Below are 21,504 nucleotides of genomic sequence, written 5' to 3' on the forward strand. Positions count from 1 at the left end.
AGCACTGGTTGGTTAAAACTTCAACGAGCAAGGTTAAAACTTACACATGCAGTCTTCTCCAGTGAGAACTGAAAACCAGTTGTCCTGGCCCAGGTTTCCAGCCTCCTAATGGCCAGCTGTAGTTGCATCGTCAGAGGAAGAGTAGAAGATTGCAAAGTCATCCACAAACACAGAGCGTTCGATAGGACTCCTGACTACAGAGGGAATGCCATTGATAGCGATGGCAAACAATGTGACACTCAGTACGCTATCTTGGGGACCCCATTCTCTTGAACATAGCAGTCAGACAAGGCATCACCAATGTGATATTGAAAATGCCAGTCCTCAAGAAAGGGTGGATAAGAAGTGGCAGCTGTCCATATAGTCCCCACTTCATGAAGTTCGCAAAGGGTGTTGTACCTCCAAATAGTGTCTCCGAGGTCAGAAAACACAAAAACCAAATGGTTTTGGCATAAGAGGGGCTCCTGGATCGTCATCTCCAGTACAATTAAGTTGTCAAGGGTGGAATAGTAGCACCTGAAATCGCACTGGGAGCGGCTCAGCTGACCTCAGGATTCAAGCAGCCAGACGAGGCGATGGATGACAATGCATTCAAGAGTCTTACCCACACAACTGGTAAGAGCTACACTCAGAGATCTGCTGGGGCACTACGGTCCTTACCTGGTTTTTAGAATGGAATTAATATTGCCTCCTTCCAAGTTGTGGAGTACTGTCCATCAAACCAGATCTGACTGAAATAAGAGAGGAGCTGTATTTTTGCTTCTGGGTACAGGTAATGAAGCATAGCATAATGGATCTCATCAGGTCCTGGAGCAGTGTCTCTGGCCACAGACGGAGCTGATTCCAGTTCCACATGAAGAACGGAAAGTTGTAGGCTTCCTTATCATGTGAGAAGAAATGGAGCTTCCTCATCTCCACAGTCTTATGGAAAAAGTGAAATGCAGGAGCTTGTCTGGATGATGTAGTGACAGTAAAAAAACTGTTCAAATAAAACCTGAGCCATGTCCACCAAGACCCCATTACTTGACAAGGTCATAAGAGGATGTTGCTGCCCTTGCCTAATATCTGCCTTATTGAGTCCCAAACTTGCACAGTGGAAATGGACCAATTAATGGAAGTCTTGAATTCCTGGAAGCCCTCTTCCATTCTTTCCTCACAAATCTCACACGTTTTCTCGCAGACCTGAAGGCATGGAGGTTTTCTGTAGTCGAATGGTGTTTCAGGTTGTGCAAGCTGTTCGTCTGGGCCTGATTACCAATCAACAATCATCATTCCACCGAGGTACACACCATCATCTGAGGTGGTTACTAGACCAGGGGATGGACTCTGTGGCAGCCCATTGGATCTCACAAGTAATATGGACCACTGTCTCCTGTGCACAATTCTTCTGTCAAAAACAGCCTTTCAACTGCACTGCAGCAACCAATTTGCCCATTGTATCACCCATCTTCATGGCCTCCTGTCAGCCACCATCCAATCCAGATGGATCCATACAGGGAGGTGGTAACTAGAATGCAAATCTGTAGCCACTTCCCTCTGTACAGCTGCAGAACAAAATCAAAGGTGAGCGACCAATAAAAGACCCTATAGCTGTGGATAAGTGTGTCATCTGACCTGAGTTTAAAAGGCAGATATTCTCAGAATGGACGAGTCGCTTGATCATCCAAATCCTGGAGCAAGTGGCAGCCAAGCCCCACAGCACATTGTGGGCACTGAAGTCCCCCACACAGAGGAATTGGTGTGGGAGTGCCCATAAGGGTTCTGTCATGCATCTGCATCCAAGCACCATTAGGCAGAAGAAAGAAAGAACACACTGTGATGTTAAAGGGTGCTAGAACTTTCACAGCAATTGCTCGTCTGGTCATGGTAAGAGGGACAGGAGAAGAGTGGCATCTGTCATCAATGAAAATAGCCGCTTCACCTTTAGCACTGTCTCTGGTAATATTGTCCTTCCTGTACCTGTAGAGGTGGTAACCCCATAATGCAGCTGTGTTGATGACTAAGATTAGTTTCTTGTAAGCAGATGCAGAATGGTTTTTCTTAGACCAGGAGCTGTAATTCTTTCAAATGTGAGCGGTATCCATTTACATTCCACTGGAACACAGAAGTCCCTGTGGGAGCCATTGTGTAGCTATGGTTGGTCTTTTCTTTCTCTCTCGGAGGCAGTGATTTACCAGGGGGGTCAGAGGAAACGTTAGGCAATTCCTGGCTCTGAGGTTCCTCCGAATGGAAGTCCATATCCTGAAGAGCATAGTCCCCATCTGAGAGGGAGACAGCTTGTTGATCCAAAGGTTTAACTGCCACTTTCTTTGACTTGGAACTACTTTTTGAAGGATGTTTTTCCTTACTTATGTGAAGATTTGGTTGCTTGGGTTGAGGGAACGGCTTTTGATGGTGGACAGTGGTATGTGGCTTAGGTGGGAAGGCCAGCACCAACAACTTCCGAATGATTCTGTTTCTAGTGTAGATTTTCCCCACAGGTAAACTTACAAGTGCATGTGCTCATACTTGAACCTGTGGTCTGGGTTTGTGCAGAGGCATCACACTTGGCGATTGGCTGATGCAAAAGAAGTAGCAAAAACAGGAGGTTGCATAGCTTTGAAATCTTTTTTAGCTTCACCGTAGGGTATGCATCTCTTGACTTCCAACTTCTGAATTTTCCTTTCCTTGTTGTAAACCTCATGCTTTCTGCTCCACACTGAGTGATTCCCAGAGCAGTTTACACATTTCGGAGGAAGTGTACAAGAATCTCCCGATTCGTGAGCTTAGCCTACACAATTGCCACATGTAGCCCTCCCATTACAGCGCATAGTGTTATGGCCAAATCTTTGACATTTGAAGCTTTGCATTGGGTTATGAACAAACAGGCAAAACTTAAGATGGATATAGTCTGCAAGGATATGTTCAGGTAATTCCGGAGAACTAAATGTTAGAAGAAATGTTGCAGATTTTTCCAATTTGCCATTGACTCTCCTCATATAGTTCTGCACTTACGTGACATCCATATTTTTCCACTCGTCACGTAAATCCATGGGATCCACCTCCATTACATCGTGGCAGGTAATCAAGCCCTTACTAAAGATAATGGTGTTAGGCAACTCAGTCTCGACGGGGTAGTCACCTAGTGCCTTACATCACAGAAGCTTGGATACTTGGTTTGAATTAGCAGTTTCAACTAGAAGTGTTCCATTACAAAGTCATTTGATCCTTTTTAGGAACCCAGCAGTACCTTCCTATGCCTTGTGAATACAGAAAGGGGGACCTTATCAAAAGTCCCTCATGTTCTCTCGATTACAATGAAAGTATTATGGCACACTAATGCCCTGTTCCTATGATCCTGAGACTCCTTTTTGGGAGGATTAAACCAACCAAGCTCTGTTTGATGAGTGGGTGCAGGTACTACCTGACCGTTCCATAGGGATCCCACGAGACGCTAGGGAAACAACTATCAATGCAGGCAGAGCTCTGCATACCTGAGCAAGCCTCATACAATTTGGGGTGGCAGGTGCCCCAGAGGTTGCCCACTAGAAACTGTTTTACCTCAACTGCCATTCATCTCATCAGCACATGGCACACCTTGAGGTTGAGGTTTTTATGGAGGTGTGTAGCTTTCTCACAGTTCAGGTGGTGAAACCAAGGCTCCCATTCTCTGAAACACACAACATTCCACTGCTGCGTCACACAGTGGCGCACAGCATTGACATATGCTGTGCATCTCAATGGGGGCATACTGAACACCTATGAAAAGGTATCAAAAAAACTTCTTGAGTTTCCCATTCATCAAAAAACAAAATTAATTTTATACATTTATTAGTTTCAGATACAAATGTGCCACACCAGACGATTCTTTTTGATACACCCTGTATTTGTCACAAATGTCATGAGAGATATTCCATACATTATAGTGGTATGTGACATTAACGTTTTAAAGGAAAATTCTTATACAATGCAATGTGTGATCCAATTCAGCAGCCTCAACTTAATACAAAAAGGTAAACAGCTCTACAAGATTCAGGAACATTTCCAAGTCGTTGGTTGATAATATTATTACAAACATTTTCAAACATAATACACAATATAGTGAATCTACAAGTTATATACATTGCAGTATCAGACCATTATTTATTTATTTGGGAGGGAGGTGTGTGTGTGCAAAAACGGCTAAGGTCACAATTGACTATGTCATAACCTTGCAACATTAATAAATAGAAGAAGTTAAAAGCCAACTAAACGTTTAGCCCAATCGACAGAAGGAAAGAGACATAACGACAAGGACTTCCCCTTGGAGAAACGACCACAAAATACATCATGGAGACAGCAGAGGTCCCAAACCAATGATTAAATGCCCTTTGCCATATTTCTACAATGGACAAAAAGTAAAATGTGGTTGACAGCCTACGCGTCATTCACTAAAACAGTCGATAATTCAGATGGCAAACACATTGGAATGTAAGTGGCTAAAAAAGGGCATCTGGTCAGGAAAAGGTGAACTATCAAAGGCTGATGACAATGAGCATAAAGTCGTGGGGGATGACCACTTAAAAAATGGCAATGGTTAGAAAGACAGTGTCCAATACGTAACCAAACTGAATGATCTCCTCATTATGAGAGGGCTGAGAGGAGGTCAAATAGGCTACTGGGAAAGGTTTAATTCCCCAGAGTTTGTTCCCACGAAGAAAAGACCAGTGGTGATGCCAAGAAGACACCAGAGGCTGACAGGCGGCAACATGGAGATCATCTGAAAGAATGGAAGAGCTAGCAGGCTTAGGTAGGATGGCTGCAGCCTTGGCAACAGTGTCAGTAGCCTCATTTCCCATCAGACCGATTTGATAAGGAACCCACAAAAACATCAAGGTTGCTCCCTCAACAGCGAGCAAGTGGACCTGTTGCACTAAGGGATGGACTATGCACAGCACACAGAGGTTCTGAAGGGGCAATGATAGAATCGGAGCATATGACACAATTACAAAGCCTGTGCCATCAGATTTACTGGGTGGCCTGACAGAGGGCAGACAGCTCTGCTGTAAAAACTGATCATTGTGCTGGAAACCAATACCAAAAATAGTCAGTTCCAATGACAAAAGCACACCCAACATCACGGTCAGTCTTAGGGCCATCAGTGTACATGAAAATGCTATCACTAAGTTGTGTGCTGAGTACGAGAAACTTACTGTGATAGATCAAATCCGGAGTAGTGCCCTATGGAACAAATGAAGTCCAAGATGAAAACGGGCCACCACACAAAGCCAAGGTGGTGAAGGATTTACACACATTGGGAAAGTGGCAAGTAGCATGAACTTCATCCACTGGAGCAGTAGCCGAATGCAAACTCTGGGAGTTAGCAGAGAAGAAAGTCTTGCTCCATACCAGCGGTCAAGGGAGTCATCGAAAAAGAGGGCATAGCACGAGTGGCCAGGCATGGCAGACAAATGGCATGTGTATCCGCTGAGGAGGACATCATCCTGGTATACAGCAGCAGTTCAGCAGCTTCTGCAGAGAGACTCTCAATGGGGCTAGTGTAAAAGGCACCAGCAGCCAAATGTATTCCACAATGGTAGATTGTGTAAGGTGGACGGACGTTCAGAGGAATATATGAAACACACACAGTCCAATTTTGAAGGGACAAGAGAGGAGGGTGGTCCGATCCACTCCCCCGGATGTACCACTTAGGACACGTAGAAAATTAACGGACCGGGTACAGCGTGCAGCACACATGGGAGGACCAAGAAAGTTTCCTAACAAGCATGATCCCCAGGAATTTCATAGTTTCAGTGAACAGGAGAGCAAAAGACCCAAGATGTAAAGACAGTGGAAGAAAGCCATTGTGCTGCCAGAAATTCATGCAAAGTTTTGTCAATGGAAAAGTGAAAGCCATTATCAATGTTCCACGAGTTAAGGCAATCAAGACATTGTTGAGGACACCACTCAAAGACACAAGTCCTCCGAGAACTGCAACATATTTCAAAGCCATCTATGGAAAGGGAGCCAGAGATACCTGGTGGGAAACAGTCCATAATAGTGTTAATGGCTATAGGAAAGAGAATGACGACCAGGACAGAGGCTTGAAATGCTGTTCTCAAGGATAAAGGTGTCCAACAAGGCTTGAAAACTCTTGTTTTTTAAAAATTCCTGAAGGAAATGGGGCAGCCAGAAGTCCCATACGTACAGAGTACGGAGGATACCAGTCCTCCATTAGGTGTCCTGGCTTTCTCCAAATATTGGTATCATTCATAAAATGGTTTGACAAAGTGACGAAATGGTCAACTGCTGAATGGTGTGCTCCAAATTCACATTGTGCAGTGGTTTGTAGTCTACAAGACTCAAGCCAGCATACCAGCTGGCCATGAATCAAAAGTTTCATCATCTTGCAAACACAGTAAGTTCCATCACATTGCAAACACAGTGGTGAGAGAAATGGGGCAGTAGCTAGAAGGAAGATGTTTGTGCTTACCGGGCTTAGGTATGGATGTGACTGGGACTTCACACCAACATATGGGAACATATAGGAAATATGCAACTCTGCATATAATGGAGAAAGTGCTTGCCCACAAGAGAAAGGTGCTGCAACATCTGAATGTGAGCATCGTCTGACCATGGGACAGAAATCAGGATGAAGAGAGAGCATGATCAAGTAAGCCTGTTCTGGTGACCGTGAATGATGCAGGGGTGTAGACATTAGAAACAAAAAGGCGAAATGAGGAAGGTGACATTGTTATATTCACGATTCTGAAAGGAGGGGGATATCCCCTGGGCTGTCTCCACTCCTTTCCTAAGGAGGGAGGTAGGGTGATAGAGGGTGGAGCTCAAAATCTCAGAAAATAGTAGCACAAGTGTTGGAGATAGAAATAGTGTCCACAATGACATCATCTGTTACAGTCAGGCTGGAAATTGGGGAATTGATCTTGATCCCAGAGAGCAAACGGAGGCTGCCTCACACAACAGAAGAGGGAGTGAAATTGTTAAAAGAACTAATAAATGAAATCCAGATAGCTTTTCTGCTATCCCGAAGAATGTGACGACACTGTGCATGCAACTGTTTATAACAAATATAGTCCCCCATCATAAGATGACAGTTAAAAATGCAGATAGCATCTCCACGTCTCAGTCACATTATGGCATGCCTCAGTCCACCAGTGGACAAGGACACGAAGTGGTAAAGATGAAGTGCAAGGTATGGAACATTTCATGGTGGCAAGGATAATGTTTGTAAGGTACTCCACCTGGTCATCACAACTGGGGAAACGTTGTTTGTCTAAGGTTACCAGGGAGGAGTTAAGCCTCCAGTTGGCCTTAGAAAGCTGTCAATTGGGTTTACACTCAGGCGGGGTAGGAGCCACATTGACACTTATGGTGACAAAAAACAATGACAATGGATCTAGGACTTACTCACGAAATGTCATGGACATTTAATACTGCCAAAGTTGGTGTGACAAGAACATCTTCCAGTCAACAGAAACAGTCACAGCAATTTGGTATAGCATTTCTTCGATTGGCAGCTATGAGAGTTTCCTTCATTTACCCATCAGGCCACCATTGACAAGAAGAGCTACCACATGACAGTGCACCACATTCACACTACACTGGGACAACCCATGGTTGCTCAGCCAAGGAGGCTTCTGCCATATGAGCTCCAGGCAACACAAGCAGCTTTCAATGAGATGCTGAATGCAGGTATTGTAAACAGATCTAATAGTTCATGGGCACCTCCAATCCACATGGTGTGCAAAAAATAAGGATCTTGGCAATTTTGCAGAGATTACAGGACACTTAATGCCCTTACAATTGCTGATTACTACCCCATACTTCTCTTGACAGATTTTAACTACATCATTGCTCGAGCTCAGGTATTTAGTGCAGTTGTCTGTAAAAAGCCTTAATTACAATTTCCAGTAGCGCCAGAAGGTGCACAGGAAACCAAGGTAATAACAACTTTTGGCCTTTTTGAATACAACATGTGGTCTGCCTGGTCTTATTGTAGCTGTGGTTGTTCCCGCTTTACGGTCACATAACAAACAGTGCATGTGGAGCACAGTTTGACATTTCTGTTTTCTTATGTAGATAACCACACTCCTATTTCCTTTATTGTGGAAGAACATGTCTCACACTGAAGGCAACCTTTTCAGCACCTATAAGAGTATGGTATAGATATTATTGCAGTTACTACTGGTGATACATTCCTAGACTACTGCTTATGGTACTGCTTCCAGGCAAAGAAAGTGACTTGTATCCTGACTAGTGAAGAGGTGTTTCACAAAGTCAAACAAGGTTTAGCCCAAGCGGCATGGTTGGCTCATCCACAAATTAATGCACCACTATCTCTCAGTGGTGAGAGCAGACCAATCCACAATTGGAGCAGCATTGAGACAGAAGGTAGATGGTCATCGGCAACAATCTTGTTTTATTCACAAAATCTTATGCCACTAAAATGAAACTTGAGTGCTACTGATCGAGAGTTGCTGGTGATTTAAGAAACAGTCAAGCATTTTTGGTCATCAGTGGAAGGCAGACATTTTACAGTCAATACCGATCGCAAATCTTTTACTAGTTTCTTCCAATGTAAAACAGATCATGGATCACTGCATCAGTGAAGACAAGCACAATTTACAAGGCAGTTATAATGTTGTCACAGAGGGCTTCTTGTGAAATTGTGCCAGTCCACAGGCAGTGAGTGCCATGCAATGACTAGCAGCAAAACAACAGGAGAACACAACACTACAAGACCAGCTCAGGTGTGAACACACAGCTTTGCAAATGAATCAGCTTCCAGTGTCATACTGTATGATGGTTGGTTGACATGCAACAGCACATAACAAGCAATACCCGCACATACTCTGAGAATATCAACATTTAGTATTTCAAGTGTTACATAATCCTGGCTCATGCAAGTGTCAGGGCAATGGCCAAATTAGTAGCAAACAAGCTGGTGTAGCCATGAACACAGAAGGACTGTAAACAGTGGCATGCTCTTGTCTGGAATGTCAGCACAGCACAGTCAGCCGACATGCTTTCCCTCCAATGGTAAAATTCCCAGCACCCACAACAAGATTTTCACATGTACATGTTGACATTGTCGGGTCATTACCCTACTCGGACAGTCACCTCTCTTTACTCATAGCAGTTGATCGTGAGGTGGCCTGCAGTTATTTCCATACCAGGCATCTCCACAGAGACTGTGCTCCCATGTCTGAAATATGAAATCTCGTCCACCAGTCTGAAGTCGGCAAATTAACGTTTTTATTGTGTTGTTTGGAGGAGCAAGTGATGTATTTAAAAATGAAACTCCAACAGCTACTGATGAATTAAAGAAGTGTTTAGGACACTTTACTCATACAAATGTCATGTTAATGACTATTCTATACCGATACAACCTACCGCCGTGGTCATGTGCAAACAGGGAGATAAGTGTTGCAAGCTTGTTACTCTTGAAAATATGCACACGATATGAAAACACAGAAGCCATTGATCTGAGTGGTATAGGGTGTAGATTCTACACTAGACATGGACTACACCTAAATGAGCTAGGGAAGCAGCTTGTTGTGGGAAAAATAAACATATGTGTTGTCAAGAAATCGGAGATAAGACATACAGTATCAAAGAAAACGGATACATCATCACATCTTCTCCGTGTGCCAAAACAGCAATCATTTCTCTGTTATGCAGAAGTGGTGCACAGCACATTCGAAGAAAAGAAGCAGACTCCATCAATGTAGAAGAAGACTCCAGGCTCCCACACAGATAATTTTTATAGACAGATCCTTACCAAGTAAGAATGAGGTCAGTGATATAGTAAAAATGCCCTTACGAATCTCAATTATATTAATGTAAATCCCAGAACTGGTAATCAAATAAATTACAGCAACAAACATCTTTCTGTTTGCCATCAAAATATTCAGTCAATAACAAACAAAGTTTTAGATATAGAGAGCTTACTAAATACAGAACTTAACTGTATTAATGCTCTGTGCATTACAGAATACTGGCTAAATAATGACCAAATTGACTCTTTTGCTATACCAGGATACACGCTAGAAAATTATTTCTGTAGAAACAGCTATAAAAATGGAGGTACCACAATTTTCATCAAGCATGAGTTAAAATATAAATCAATCAATAAGTTTTAACATCTCAGTGCAGAAAGAGACTTTGACCTGGCACTCACTGAAGTCAGTGAGGCAAATACAGTTGTAGCATGTATTTATGGCTCCCCAAATGGAAATTTTGACTCATTTCTAAATAAGCTTGAATATGTGCTAAACAGGTTTCATCTAGATAAAAAGTCAATAGTGCTTTGTGGGGGCTTCAACATTGATTTTCTTGGAACCAGCAAAAGGAAAGAACTATTACTCAACCTCACAGACACTTCCAACTTAAAACAGACTATAACAATCCCAACAAGAATAAAATAACTACTGCTACTGCCTTGGATCACATATTTGTGAATACAAATTGTACTGCAAAATGTATAAGTATTACTCATGCAAACAAAGTTGACACTCGGCGCAGTGGCCGATGGCTGCGACTGTAAATGGGAAATGCCTTTACAGTCGCTCCCAGCAGCCACAGTGCCAAGTGTCAACTTTGTTTTCACATGTAATACAAGCCTTAGTGATTACGAAGCTCAAGTTATCACCATCCAAAGTCACGTACTTCCCAACCAGAAGGAAATATGGAAGCGTCCGATCCCGCCCGTCTGCTTTGACCCATGACGTCACAAATATTGCGGAAACGACCATAAACCACGATCCCAATATGGCGCATATAAAGACGGTACGTACACATTATGAGAACAAAAATACATCGAAAAACAAACACACACACTTTCCACAAAAAGCCTAATGACACTAATGGGACAAGCGCAGGAAATGGGGTGGTTTTGGGTGGGGGGCAAACTAAATATAAACAAATTTAGACACCCATCCCCATACAAACCACACAAAATGACAAAAACACCATCATCACAAAACTCCACAAATACCACTAAACACATTATCATCTGGAATCAGACACTTCCCTTGACCTATATAGCTCAACAGCAGCTCCCGATCCCATAAGTTAGGATCAAACACTTCCCTTGGCCTATATATCTCAAAAGCATCTCTCGATACCAATATCAACATACACAGCCACACATTGGGATCGAACACTTCCCTTGACCTGCACACTGTTAATTTTATCCGTCATATCCATTCGTGAACGTAAACAACAACAGATTAATTTCACTAAAATTACCACACAATGTACAGCGAACAACACTAAATTAACCTTCACACAAAGTCGTTAACTCACTGAAATGAATTACACTACAAACACAGCCGACACTCGAACAATTCTGGATAATGAGCAAAAGCAAACTGAGCCCATTACACCACACAAACGAAAACCCTGAACATACCACCAGAGCACAACAAACCACAACACGACGACATCTACAAACACGCCACACTCACAAACCCAACTCCGCGCCGTCATGACGTCACACACGACAACACCCTTATGTCACGGGTCAAAGCAGACGCGTGGGATCGGACGCTTCTGTCAACCCCAACCAGAATTATAAAAGAACTATAACAGCAAGACAGTTTTGTACAAACAATAAGAAACATTCAACTCCCTGTTATCAGAAGAAAGGTGGGAAGATGTTTTGCAAATAGATGACACCAACAAAAAGTTTGAGAAATTCTCTACCATCTTCATTGATTACATTGAAATTGCATTCCCTCTCAAAACACAAGAAATGAGAGGCACAACTAAAAAAGCAAAGTTATGGATAACAACAGGGATCAAAATATCAAGCGTGAGGAAAAGAGAATTACTCAAATACAGGAAAAACACTAACATACCCCCTCTTCTAAACAGTTACATACAGGAGTACATCCAAATCTACAGAAGAGTGGGGTCAACAGAAACCTCCGATCTTACTCGTCGGCTTTGACCCGTGATGTAAGCGTGTTGTGGTGTGTGACGTCATTACGGCGCGGAGTTTGGTTTGTGATTGTGGCGTGTTTGTAGATGTCGTGGGGGTGTTTGTCGTGCCCTCTGGTGGTGTGTTCATGGTTTACGTTTGTTTGGTTTGTTGGGGTCAGTTTGCTGTTGCTCAGTGGTGAGTGCTGTGTTCGTGGTTTTGAAGCGGAATTTGTATTAGTGAGTTAACGGTTTTGTGTGATGGTTAATGCAATGGTAATTGCTGTACGTCGGGTGAGTTTGTTATTGAGTGTATTCGGTTTGATTTTTGTATTGGTGGATGGGATCGGGAGATTCTGTTGAGCTATATAGGTCAAGGGAAGTGTTCGATCCTAATTTATGGGATCGGGAGCTGTTGTAGATGTATGTAGGTTTAAGGGAAGTGTTTTTTGAGTTTTGTATCGGGGGATGTGATCGGGAGGTTCTGTTGAGCTATATAGGTCAAGGGAAGTGTTCGATCCTAATTTATGGGATCGGGAGTTACTGTAGATCTATGTAGGTCAAGGGAAGTGTCTGATTCTGGATAAGAATGTGTTTTTTGGTATTTGGTCAGTTTCGTGATGTTGATTTTTTTCGTCGTTTTGCGTGGTTTTGTATGGCGGTCGGTGGCTACATTTGTGTATATTTAGTTTCTCCCCACCCAAAAACCCCCAATTTCCCACGCTTGTCCCGTTAGAGTCATTAGGCTTTTTGTGAAACCTGTGTATTTCAGTGTTTATGATACGTATGCGATGTTTTTATATCCGCCATATTGGAATTGTTGTTTATGGTCGTTTCCGCCATATTTGTGACGTCATGGGTCAAAGCCGATGGGTAAGATCGGACGCTTCTGTATTTCCGAAGAGTGATACAACAGGCAAAAAATGGCCAATGATAAGTTCATAACAGAATCAGCAAATAAAAGCCAAGCAGTATGGACAGTCATAAAGACAGAAGCAAATAAAGTGTCCCATAAAATGGCAAATTTCACTCTCAACCATGAGAACAAGCATATAACTGATTCCCAACACATCACCAATCTTTTTAAATGTTGCTTTGCAGAGATCACAAATAATTTAATAGTCATTGATAAAAGATACTAGAAAGAAACAGAAAAACAAAGTGCACTTATGTTCCTCTTCAATCTACATTGATGGAACAACCCCAGATGAAATCATCAGTGTGGCATCAGCTCATGCGAAAATGTCATCAGGGATTGATGGTATTCCTGATTACATCATAAAGCAATGTATTAAAAACATTTCACTTCCTCTTACAGACATAGTAAATTCATCTTTTCTGACAGCCACATTTCCAGACAGTTTAAAAATTGCTAAAGTGGTCCCCATCCGTAAGAAAGGAGACGAAACAAATATAGAAAACTATAGACCAGTTTCATTATTATCAGGCTTTAGTAAAATCATAGAAAAAATAATGTATAATAGGTTAATGAAATTCTTACAGAAAGACAAAATTCTTGCTGATTCTCAGCATGGATTCAGGAAAAATAAATCAACAACGACTGCAATCTATGATTTTGTAGAAAATGCCCTGCAAGCAATAGATAAAAAATAAAGAGCCACTGGCATTTTTTTAGACTCAAGTAAAGCCTTTGACATACTGGACAACAACATACTGTTGGAGAATCTCCAAGTATATGGCGTTAGAGGCACTGCACTAAAATGGTTCACTTCATACTTGACGAACAGGAAACAAAAAATACAAATAAAACATGATCTAAAGGAAAACACCAGGATATGAGTCTCAGATGCAGAAGTTCTAAATAAAGGAGTCCTTCCGGGATCCATTCTTGGGCCAATCCTCTTTCCCCTGTATATAAATGATCTAGACCTGAACATTGAGTCACAAACAAACATTATTTTTTGCAGATGAGATAAGCATCCTAATGACAGGAAATACCTCAAGTCAGCTTCAAACAGCTGTTAATAAGACTACAGAACAGCTAAATCGATGGTTTGAAGAGAATAAACTTATGATAAACAGCCAAAAAACAACATTTCTAAATTTCTTTTAAAAGGTGATGCATGCTGCACCAGTTTGACAAGAAACTCCGATAAAATTTCATCTTTTCTAGAAACAAAGTTTTTAGGCTTAATGCTTCAAAATGCACATACATATGAACAAAATTAAACGAACACTAAATAAAATGTGTTACAGTCTGTGTTTACACTCTGTAAAAGCAAGTTATAGCTCTGTCCGAACTGCCTACTGTGCCCAATTCCACAGCATCCTACTGTACAGAATTATATTCTGGGGTAATACACCACCTAGTTCAGTCATCATCTTAACTCAAAAAAGAACTGTAACAGCAATGCAACATGCTTGACAAACAGATTCTTGCAAACCCCTCTTTCAAAAGTCATCAATTCTCCCTCTTCCCTGTATGTATATACTAGAAATCTGTAAACATATTAAAAAGAATTTAAAAGCAGTAAATGAAAATTTTAATGTCCATGAAAATGATACAAGACAAAAGGAAAAGTTTCACATCCAGTCAATAAGGAAATCAACCTATAAAACCTCCACAGTAAACAGCGCTATACAAATTTACCAGTCTTCCGTAAAACGTAAAAGACATATCATCATTCTTACTCTTTTGAAAACCTAGAGAGATTCTTATTGGATCATTCCTTCTATTCAGTAGCAGAATTTCTAGATCATTTAAGATACAAAAGACTTGAAACAAGACAGTGCGGCTACTGCAAAAACCTTCATGTATCTGTGTGTATGTGTATGTATGTTCTGTATCCCACATTCTGGAAAGATTTATTGAATCAATAAATCAACCAGCATCTGGCCAATTGATGATATATCGTTAAATTTTATGGTGAACCTTCCGCTCTCCTTTATTTTGCACAATTCTCCTCACTTCTAGTTTCTTTCAAATGACCATTATCAAGCATAAGCTGATATAAACAGCTGGAAAGTTATACCATGAACCATGGACCTTGCCGTAGGTGGGGAGGCTTGCGTGCCTCAGCGATACAGATAGCCGTACCGTAGGTGCAACCATAACGGAGGGGTATCTGTTGAGAGGCCAGACAAACGTGTGGTTCCTGAAGAGGGGCAGCAGCCTTTTCAGTAGTTGCAAGGGCAACAGTCTGGATGATTGATTGATCTGGCCTTGTAACAATAACCAAAACGGCCTTGCTGTGCTGGTACTGCGAACGGCTGAAAGCAAGGGGAAACTACAGCCGTAATTTTTCCCGAGGGCATGCAGCTTTACTGTATGATTACATGATGATGGCGTCCTCTTGGGTAAAATATTCCGGAGGTAAAATAGTCCCCCATTCGGATCTCCGGGCGGGGACTACTCAAGAGGATGTCGTTATCAGGAGAAAGAAAACTGGCGTTCTACGGATCGGAGCGTGGAATGTCAGATCCCTTAATCGGGCAGGTAGGTTAGAAAATTTAAAAAGGGAAATGGATAGGTTGAAGTTGGATATAGTGGGAATTAGTGAAGTTCGGTGGCAGGAAGAACAAGATTTCTGGTCAGGTGACTACAGGGTTATAAACACAAAATCAAATAGGGGTAATGCAGGAGTAGGTTTAATAATGAATAGGAAAATAGGAATGCGGGTAAGCAACTACAAACAGCATAGTGAACGCATTATTGTGGCCAAGATAGATACGAAGCCCACACCTACTACAGTAGTACAAGTTTATATGCCAACTGGCTCTGCAGATGACGAAGAAATTGAAGAAATGTATGATGAAATAAAAGAAATTATTCAGATTGTGAAGGGAGACGAAAATTTAATAGTCATGGGTGACTGGAATTCGAGTGTAGGAAAAGGAAGAGAAGGAAACATAGTAGGTGAATATGGATTGGGGGACAGAAATGAAAGAGGAAGCCGCCTGGTAGAATTTTGCACAGAGCACAATATAATCATAACTAACACTTGGTTTAAGAATCATGAAAGAAGGTTGTATACATGGAAGAACCCTGGAGATACTAAAAGGTATCAGATAGATTATATAATTGTAAGACAGAGATTTAGGAACCAGGTTTTAAATTGTAAGACATTTCCAGGGGCAGATGTGGACTCTGACCACAATCTATTGGTTATGAACTGCAGATTAAAACTGAAGAAACTGCAAAAAGGTGGGAATTTAAGGAGATGGGACCTGGATAATCTAAAAGAACCAGAGGTTGTACAGAGATTCAGGGAGAGCATAAGGGAGCAATTGACTGGAATGGGGGAAATAAATACAGTAGAAGAAGAATGGGTAGCTTTGAGGGATGAAGTAGTGAAGGCAGCAGAGGATCAAGTAGGTAAAAAGACGAGGGCTAGTAGAAATCCTTGGGTAACAGAAGAAATATTGAATTTAATTGATGAAAGGAGAAAATATAAAAATGCAGTAAGTGAAACAGGCAAAAAGGAATACAAACGTCTCAAAAATGAGATCGACAGGAAGTGCAAAATGGCTAAGCAGGGATGGCTAGAGGACAAATGTAAGGATGTAGAGGCCTATCTCACTAGGGGTAAGATAGGTACTGCCTACAGGAAAATTAAAGAGACCTTTGGAGATAAGAGAACGACTTGTATGAATATCAAGAGCTCAGATGGCAACCCAGTTCTAAGCAAAGAAGGGAAAGCAGAAAGGTGGAAGGAGTATATAGAGGGTCTATACAAGGGCGATGTACTTGAGGACAATATTATGGAAATGGAAGAGGATGTAGATGAAGATGAAATGGGAGATACGATACTGCGTGAAGAGTTTGACAGAGCACTGAAAGACCTGAGTCGAAACAAGGCCCCCGGAGTAGACAATATTCCATTGGAACTACTGACGGCCGTGGGAGAGCCAGTCCTGACAAAACTCTACCATCTGGTGAGCAAGATGTATGAAACAGGCGAAATACCCTCAGACTTCAAGAAGAATATAATAATTCCAATCCCAAAGAAAGCAGGTGTTGACAGATGTGAAAATTACCGAACTATCAGTTTAATAAGTCACAGCTGCAAAATACTAACACGAATTCTTTACAGACGAATCGAAAAACTAGTAGAAGCCAACCTCGGGGAAGATCAGTTTGGATTCCGTAGAAACACTGGAACACGTGAGGCAATACTGACTCTACGACTTATCTTAGAAGAAAGATTAAGAAAAGGCAAACCTACGTTTCTAGCATTTGTAGACTTAGAGAAAGCTTTTGACAATGTTGACTGGAATACTCTCTTTCAAATTCTAAAGGTGGCAGGGGTAAAATACAGGGAGCGAAAGGCTATTTACAATTTGTACAGAAACCAGATAGCAGTTATAAGAGTCGAGGAACATGAAAGGGAAGCAGTGGTTGGGAAGGGAGTAAGACAGGATTGTAGCCTCTCCCCAATGTTGTTCAATCTGTATATTGAGCAAGCAGTAAAGGAAACAAAAGAAAGAGTAGGTATTAAAATTCATGGAGAAGAAATAAAAACTTTGAGGTTCGCCGATGACATTGTAATTCTGTGAGAGACAGCAAAGGACTTGGAAGAGCAGTTGAAAGGAATGGACAGTGTCTTGAAAGGAGGATATAAGATGAACATCAACAAAAGCAAAACAAGGATAATGGAATGTAGTCTAATTAAGTCAGGTGATGCTGAGGGAATTAGATTAGGAAATGAGGCACTTAAAGTAGTAAAGGAGTTTTGCTATTTGGGGAGCAAAATAACTGATGATGGTCGAAGTAGAGAGGATATAAAATGTAGGCTGGCAATGGCAAGGAAAGCGTTTCTGAAGAAGAGAAATTTGTTAACATCCAGTATTGATTTAAGTGTTAGGAAGTCATTTCTGAAAGTATTCGTATGGAGTGTAGCCATGTATGGAAGTGAAACATGGACGATAAATAGTTTGGACAAGAAGAGAATAGAAGCTTTCGAAATGTGGTGCTACAGAAGAATGCAGAAGATTAGATGGGTAGATCACATAACTAATGAGGAAGTATTGAATAGGATTGGGGAGAAGAGAAGTTTGTGGCACAACTTGACCAGAAGAAGGGATCGGTTGGTAGGACATGTTCTGAGGCATCAAGGGATCACCAATTTAGTATTGGAGGGCAGCGTGGAGGGTAAAAATCGTAGAGGGAGACCAAGAGATGAATACACTAAGCAGATTCAGAAGGATGTAGGTTGCAGTAGGTACTGGGAGATGAAAAAGCTTGCACAGGATAGAGTAGCATGGAGAGCGGCATCAAACCAGTCTCAGGACTGAAGACCACAACAACAACAAAGAGTAATCTGCTCTTTTGAGCCTATCACAGCAGTAAAAAGTTTTTTACAATAATTACTGTGTATGAGAGCGAAGCCTGCATCATTCCCAACTGTTTATGCCAGCATATGCTTGATAATGGTCATTTGACCAAAACTAGTAGCAAAGCTGAATGTTCACCTCGAATTTTAACAATTATTTGGCACCTGAATGTCCCCACCTGCAAACATACATGATATAAATATATTTTCCAGTGTTTATGCTTAACATTTGGAGTAAATCTATCAAATTTTAATATTAAATATAATGTAAAATTGATTACTGGACTTCACCGAATCAACTTCACTACAGTACGAGGTGCAGATTTTAAATTTATACCCATAAGGTATAACACAGAATTAATGATGTCTCAGTTCTTTTCTTTTTTTGTGGTTCAATTGTGCTAAGATAACTTTCAGAAGCTGCACTAACAAGTGATCTTTAAAATTTTTGTTATAAATAAAGTTTGTTTGAGTAGTAACTTAATTACATTTTGCCTTTGCCTAAACGTATAAAAATAATAATTAAAGCAAAAATTGAACTATGGTTCTAGGTACAGGGTTGTGGCCTTAGGTACAAATATGTAAGGCCCTTGGTACAATCCACCTTGAACCTAGGGCTACATGCAAGGAAATGGGCGACTTTTTTTAAAAGAGACATTTTAGTTAAGTAAAAATTTTTAAATCTGTACAGAAAAACCACTGTGAAGTATTACACTGTCTATTTTTTGTAATCGATCATAAAACGTTGGCCCTGGTCTCCCATACTTGATTTTTTTTCAAAATTAATTCTAAATTAACTAACATAATAATATCTACTAAAGAAAGTTTATCAATGATCTTCTAACCATTTCAGTTTAAAATGGTTCCTTTGTTGACACAACCCTGCAGGACACTGTAGTGACAATCAGCCCCCTCCCCTCCCAAATCCCACCTATTCCTCTTAATTCAGCTTTCCCATTGGAACTTCAAAGGTAGTATACCTTTGGAATAATATTTCCGTACAAAGTGTTTCTGTAGTGTCAGCTGCTGTCCCATAACAATGAAAAATAAGTTTTTAAGACTTACCAGGTTTTGAATCTTCACTATGTGCAGATTTGCTGTAGGTCTTCAACACACCACTTCTACTACTACTTTCTACTTCTGTGGGAAGCTGTACAGGATATTCGTCATTTGGAGCGTGTCCTGTATTACTTCCTTTGAACGGTACAGAACTATTTGCTTTTTCGGTATTCCACAGTGAGACAACGTCTAATAACTTCGCTGATTTTCCTGTAAAAACTTGTCCCTCACAAGAAGTGTCAATAACTACCGGAATGTCTGCAGTATTTTTGGTGTTATCTGTAGAAATTGTAACTACTGTCTTCTTCCTGGGAAAACGTACATTTTCTGATAGCATTCTCTGTGATGAAATAGTGGCTTGCTTATGCGATTTTCGCTCCCGAGACGCTTGACCTGTCGTACTAAAGGCAACAAAGTTCTCTTCACCTTCGACGGTGTCCGAATTCTTCGCATGCTTTTCCCGCGTATTGGAAATTTCATTACTTGACAATGAGGATGTGAGTATTGTAATCGGTTGTGCCTCACACGTTTTAGTTACTTCTGTTTCGACTTTCTCTAATGTTATGTTTTCATCTTCCTCGTGATCAGATGAAACGTGCAAATTGTTAACGTCATCATTAGCATCAATCTGAAATACTGAATCGACAGGAAACGTAAACAAATTAAATTCCGACAAATCTTCTATATCTTTAGAAGTATCAAATTCTGTTCCGTATTTCCTGCAAACAGGGCCATTTTGGCATTCGAGTTTGTCCTTCAACACGTCCTGGAAGGCAATTTTACAAGTCAAGTCTTTAACTATGCTTTTCTCTTTCGCATAAGATTCCTCTGAACATTCGCTTCCTGTGTCGGATAATGAAAGGGCAACAATCTGCACAGATGAATTATCTAAGTCGCTTCTACGCTTTTTTCTGTCCGGTACTGTCAGTCTTCCCTGCTCCAAGTCATCGCCTCTTTCCAATAATGTCGTAACCGAGCCTGCATCATCTTCAGGTGAAGTCAAAATTCTATCACTGTTGTTTTGACTATTGCTAGGAGTTTCTGTATTTTCTGGTAAATCTGCAAGCAGGTCGAATGACAAAAGTCCATCTGATGAGGTCGTGACAACATACTTTTTACGAGTAAGGTCTGCATGAACAGCATTATTACTCTCTGCGCTTAATCTACAGGCGGTTTTTGTAGATTCACTCCTCAGAAGACAGTCAATATCATTCGCCACGTTCGATTTCAACCATACATCGCCAGAACAACTACCGGTATCCTGAACCAGTAATTCGGCGGTTTTACAATCAGAATTTTCCTGCTCAGGCGAATTTGTCGGAATTAAACGCACATTCTGTATATTGATGAGTGGAGACGAGACATCTTGGTTATTAAAATCAACGTCCTGGCAAATATCTGCACACTTGTAATTCAAGTTTATTTGAAAGTATGCTTCACTGTCTTCTGTCTTTGCATTGACGTCTTCAATTTGCCCGCTGTCTTTCTGAGACTGAATAATTCCTTCACACGACATTTGTTAGCCCCGTGTTGAAGGGGTCTACACAAGCACAACCACGAGAAGCAGACGTGCAGCCGACGTTGCAACTACTACGTCAAAGGTCTAGTGGAGGGAGAAATACCAATCGTGCGCGCGAGAGTGTCTTGTTTACGCTTTGAGATAACAAAAATTAAAAAGAGAGTTGGTTTTTAATTAACAGGTGGTTTTTTGGTATCTACTAAGCAAAGAAAAAACGATTTTATGTGCATGCTTGTTGCTTATTGTGTCTCGTGCCTCACCCCCACACTCGACCAGCCGATTAGTTTGCAATTTGCATAATATGTTATTGATAGCAGACGTAAATCGGCATGGATTCATATAAAGTAAAACGGACGCATTTGCTTCTAGAAAACACTACTTCCAAGTAAAATCGTGATCATAATGATTATTACTGTATTTCAATTAGGGATGTTATTAATTATTACAACGGTGTAACGTTAGTAATTTTTAGGTTAAGATAGGGAATAATGACACCGAAGTCGTAACATAGGATGACAGTTGCATAGTTTACCCCTCTGATTTTTTTTCGAACCGCTGTTTTGTGTACGATATATGTAAATAATATTCATCAAAGTACTTTCCAAGATGTTTGTGTAGAATTTCCGTTGCAATTTTACTTTTTATGAAGAATGAACGTAAACATAGGCAGCGCTACTGGTCAATCGTTTACCACAACATTAATTTGTCATTCACATTTGTTTGTTTTTTCAA

At 41.0% G+C, this 21,504-nt stretch overlaps 1 protein-coding gene across 3 annotated transcripts in view; it reads right to left on the minus strand.

The window, feature by feature from the left end:
• LOC124798398 overlaps positions 1–20,858 on the minus strand; it is a 136,358-nt gene extending 115,500 nt beyond the window's left edge. The window contains exon 1 of one of the 3 annotated variants that reach the window (XM_047261783.1): positions 19,260–20,858. In XM_047261783.1, coding sequence (XP_047117739.1) covers positions 19,260–20,769 — 1,510 coding nt within the window. In that variant the 5' untranslated portion in view covers positions 20,770–20,858. The remainder of the gene's footprint in view (positions 1–19,259) is intronic. The other 2 variants (XM_047261782.1, XM_047261781.1) reach the window with 2 other exon arrangements.
• Positions 20,859–21,504: the final 646 nt, after the last annotated feature.

The sequence above is a fragment of the Schistocerca piceifrons genome, chromosome 5, assembly GCF_021461385.2.
Source record: "Schistocerca piceifrons isolate TAMUIC-IGC-003096 chromosome 5, iqSchPice1.1, whole genome shotgun sequence".
NCBI classification, from domain to species: Eukaryota; Metazoa; Arthropoda; class Insecta; order Orthoptera; family Acrididae; genus Schistocerca; species Schistocerca piceifrons.